The following is a 1852-nucleotide window of genomic DNA, read 5'->3' on the forward strand; positions in this document are numbered from 1 at the left end:
CAACCTCAACCTCCCCTGGTGCAACTTGAGCCCTTTTTCTCTTGTTCTGTTGCTTGTTCCTGGGGAGAATAGACCGACTCCCCCCACCTCGCTCCACCCTACTGTCAGGGAGTTGTCAGAGCCAGAAAGTCTCCCTGGAGCCTCCTTTGCTCCAGCCTCAACCCCCCCAGGTCCCTCAGCCGCTCCTCAGCACATTGTGCTCCAGACCCTGCCCCAGATCCGTTGCCCTTCTCTGGACACATTGCAGCCCCTCAATGTCCTTCTTGGAGTGAGGGGCCCAGAACTGGTCACAGCACTCAAGGTGTGGCCTCAGCACTAGCACCGCATCGGTGGCAGTTTATCTCCACATTGAAGACATCATTCGTTCTAGCCGGTTGCGCTCCACACGCTGTGCTTTAGAAAACAAAGGCATAACAGTTGTATTTATATTTTTAACAGAAAGGAAAAAGTCTTGGCATTGTTTTTACTGAGACTGCCAGGATTTTGTGCCAGAGGCAGCCGGCTGCTTCTGTAATCAGAGCAGCCTCAGCAGCAGTTGCTTATTCTGACTTCCCTGTGTTGGTGTCTTCAATTTTAATTAAGTGACATAAGAACAAAACGGAGCTTGTTGATAATTGGGGAATCAATCTTCTAAAGTAAGTTTCAAGAGTTCGCTGTGCCCAAGTTTAAAAGAAAGAAAGCTTGTTCATGGTTCTTTTGGGTTGGCAAAGGTTTCTCTGCAATGTAGCAACCAGACCTTTGAGAAGCAGATGGGATTTATGTCACGGTAAATTTAGATCACTAGAAGGAAATTCTCCCCAAGTATGAAGGTCTAAGTGGAACTTTCCACTCAGTTTTGAGAGGTGAAAGTTATGAATCCAAGCACAAAGTCTTTGTCGATGCTGTGTAACTTCGAAAGCATGAATCTTCCTCTCAGAGCTGGCATTCGTAAGGCCGCTCCTGTGGGTAATGTGCTTCTGCGTCGTAGCTCCGTCCTTTCATCACGCCCCATTTGTGGAATTAATTCTCTGGTTGGGCAAATGCCAGAGGTCGGTGGCAAAAAACAAGCAAATAAAAGACCAAAAAAAAAAAAAATCCAAAAAAGATTGTGTGCAGTAAAGGCGGGAGCCTGAGTTCTAACATTTGTGCTGAGCTCAGGACTGCTCAATTCCCGTTGCACCACGTGTACTGGAGAATCCATGTGCTGGTTTGCGTGTTGGGGGTGTGAGGTCAAATTTGAGCTTGGGAGTTTTATTCTTCTGAAACTCATTGGTTTTGTCTTTTTGAAGAAATTGTCAGTGGGAAAAGGGAAACAGTCCTGTTTGGCCGCCAAAGGGAGAGGATGGCGAGTGCACGGGTTGACCAACTCAGCATGGAAAACCTGTTTTCTTCAGCTGCTTGGACTGGCAAGATTCCCCTGAGGCATTTGCTCGAGATTGGGAACAAAACTGTAGAAACAAATGTGAGTAACACAGTTGTGAGCAGTGCCACCACCACCACAGCGAGCACCGCCACCGCCACAGCCGGAACCAGAGGCGTTGCAGCGGTCCTCACTGGAGCAAACTCCACTGCCAAAGCCTCCGACGCCTCTGGAGGTTCTCAGCTCCGTACTGAAGCCGTGCCATCCACTGCCTCCTCTCCCACTTCAGGGAACGTCTCTTCTTCCACCTCCAGCCATGTCACCGAGCTTGTGACCACCACCGACAAATCAGGAAACAGTAGCTCTGGCTCAGCGTTGTCCCCCACGTCTACTTCTGCTCCCCTCAGTGTCATCTCTAAAGCAAGTACCCAAACGCCTGGAGCAGAGCAGCTTAGCCCAGCTGCCGCCACCAGCAGCAGCAGCACTCCCCGCACTGGCGGCCCTGCCACTGAT

The 1852-nt window shown here is 50.1% G+C and overlaps 1 protein-coding gene across 1 annotated transcript in view; it reads left to right on the forward strand.

Moving 5' to 3' along the window:
- Window positions 1-1852, forward strand: part of LOC104501409 (chromosome unknown open reading frame, human C11orf24) — a 6660-nt gene that overhangs the window by 4151 nt on the left and 657 nt on the right. Inside the window, exon 3 of the mRNA XM_010145213.1 lies at window positions 1269-1838. Coding sequence (XP_010143515.1) covers window positions 1269-1838 — 570 coding nt within the window. The remainder of the gene's footprint in view (window positions 1-1268; window positions 1839-1852) is intronic.

Source organism: Buceros rhinoceros, unplaced genomic scaffold, assembly GCF_000710305.1.
Source record: "Buceros rhinoceros silvestris isolate BGI_N320 unplaced genomic scaffold, ASM71030v1 scaffold33411, whole genome shotgun sequence".
Taxonomy (NCBI): Eukaryota; Metazoa; Chordata; class Aves; order Bucerotiformes; family Bucerotidae; genus Buceros; species Buceros rhinoceros.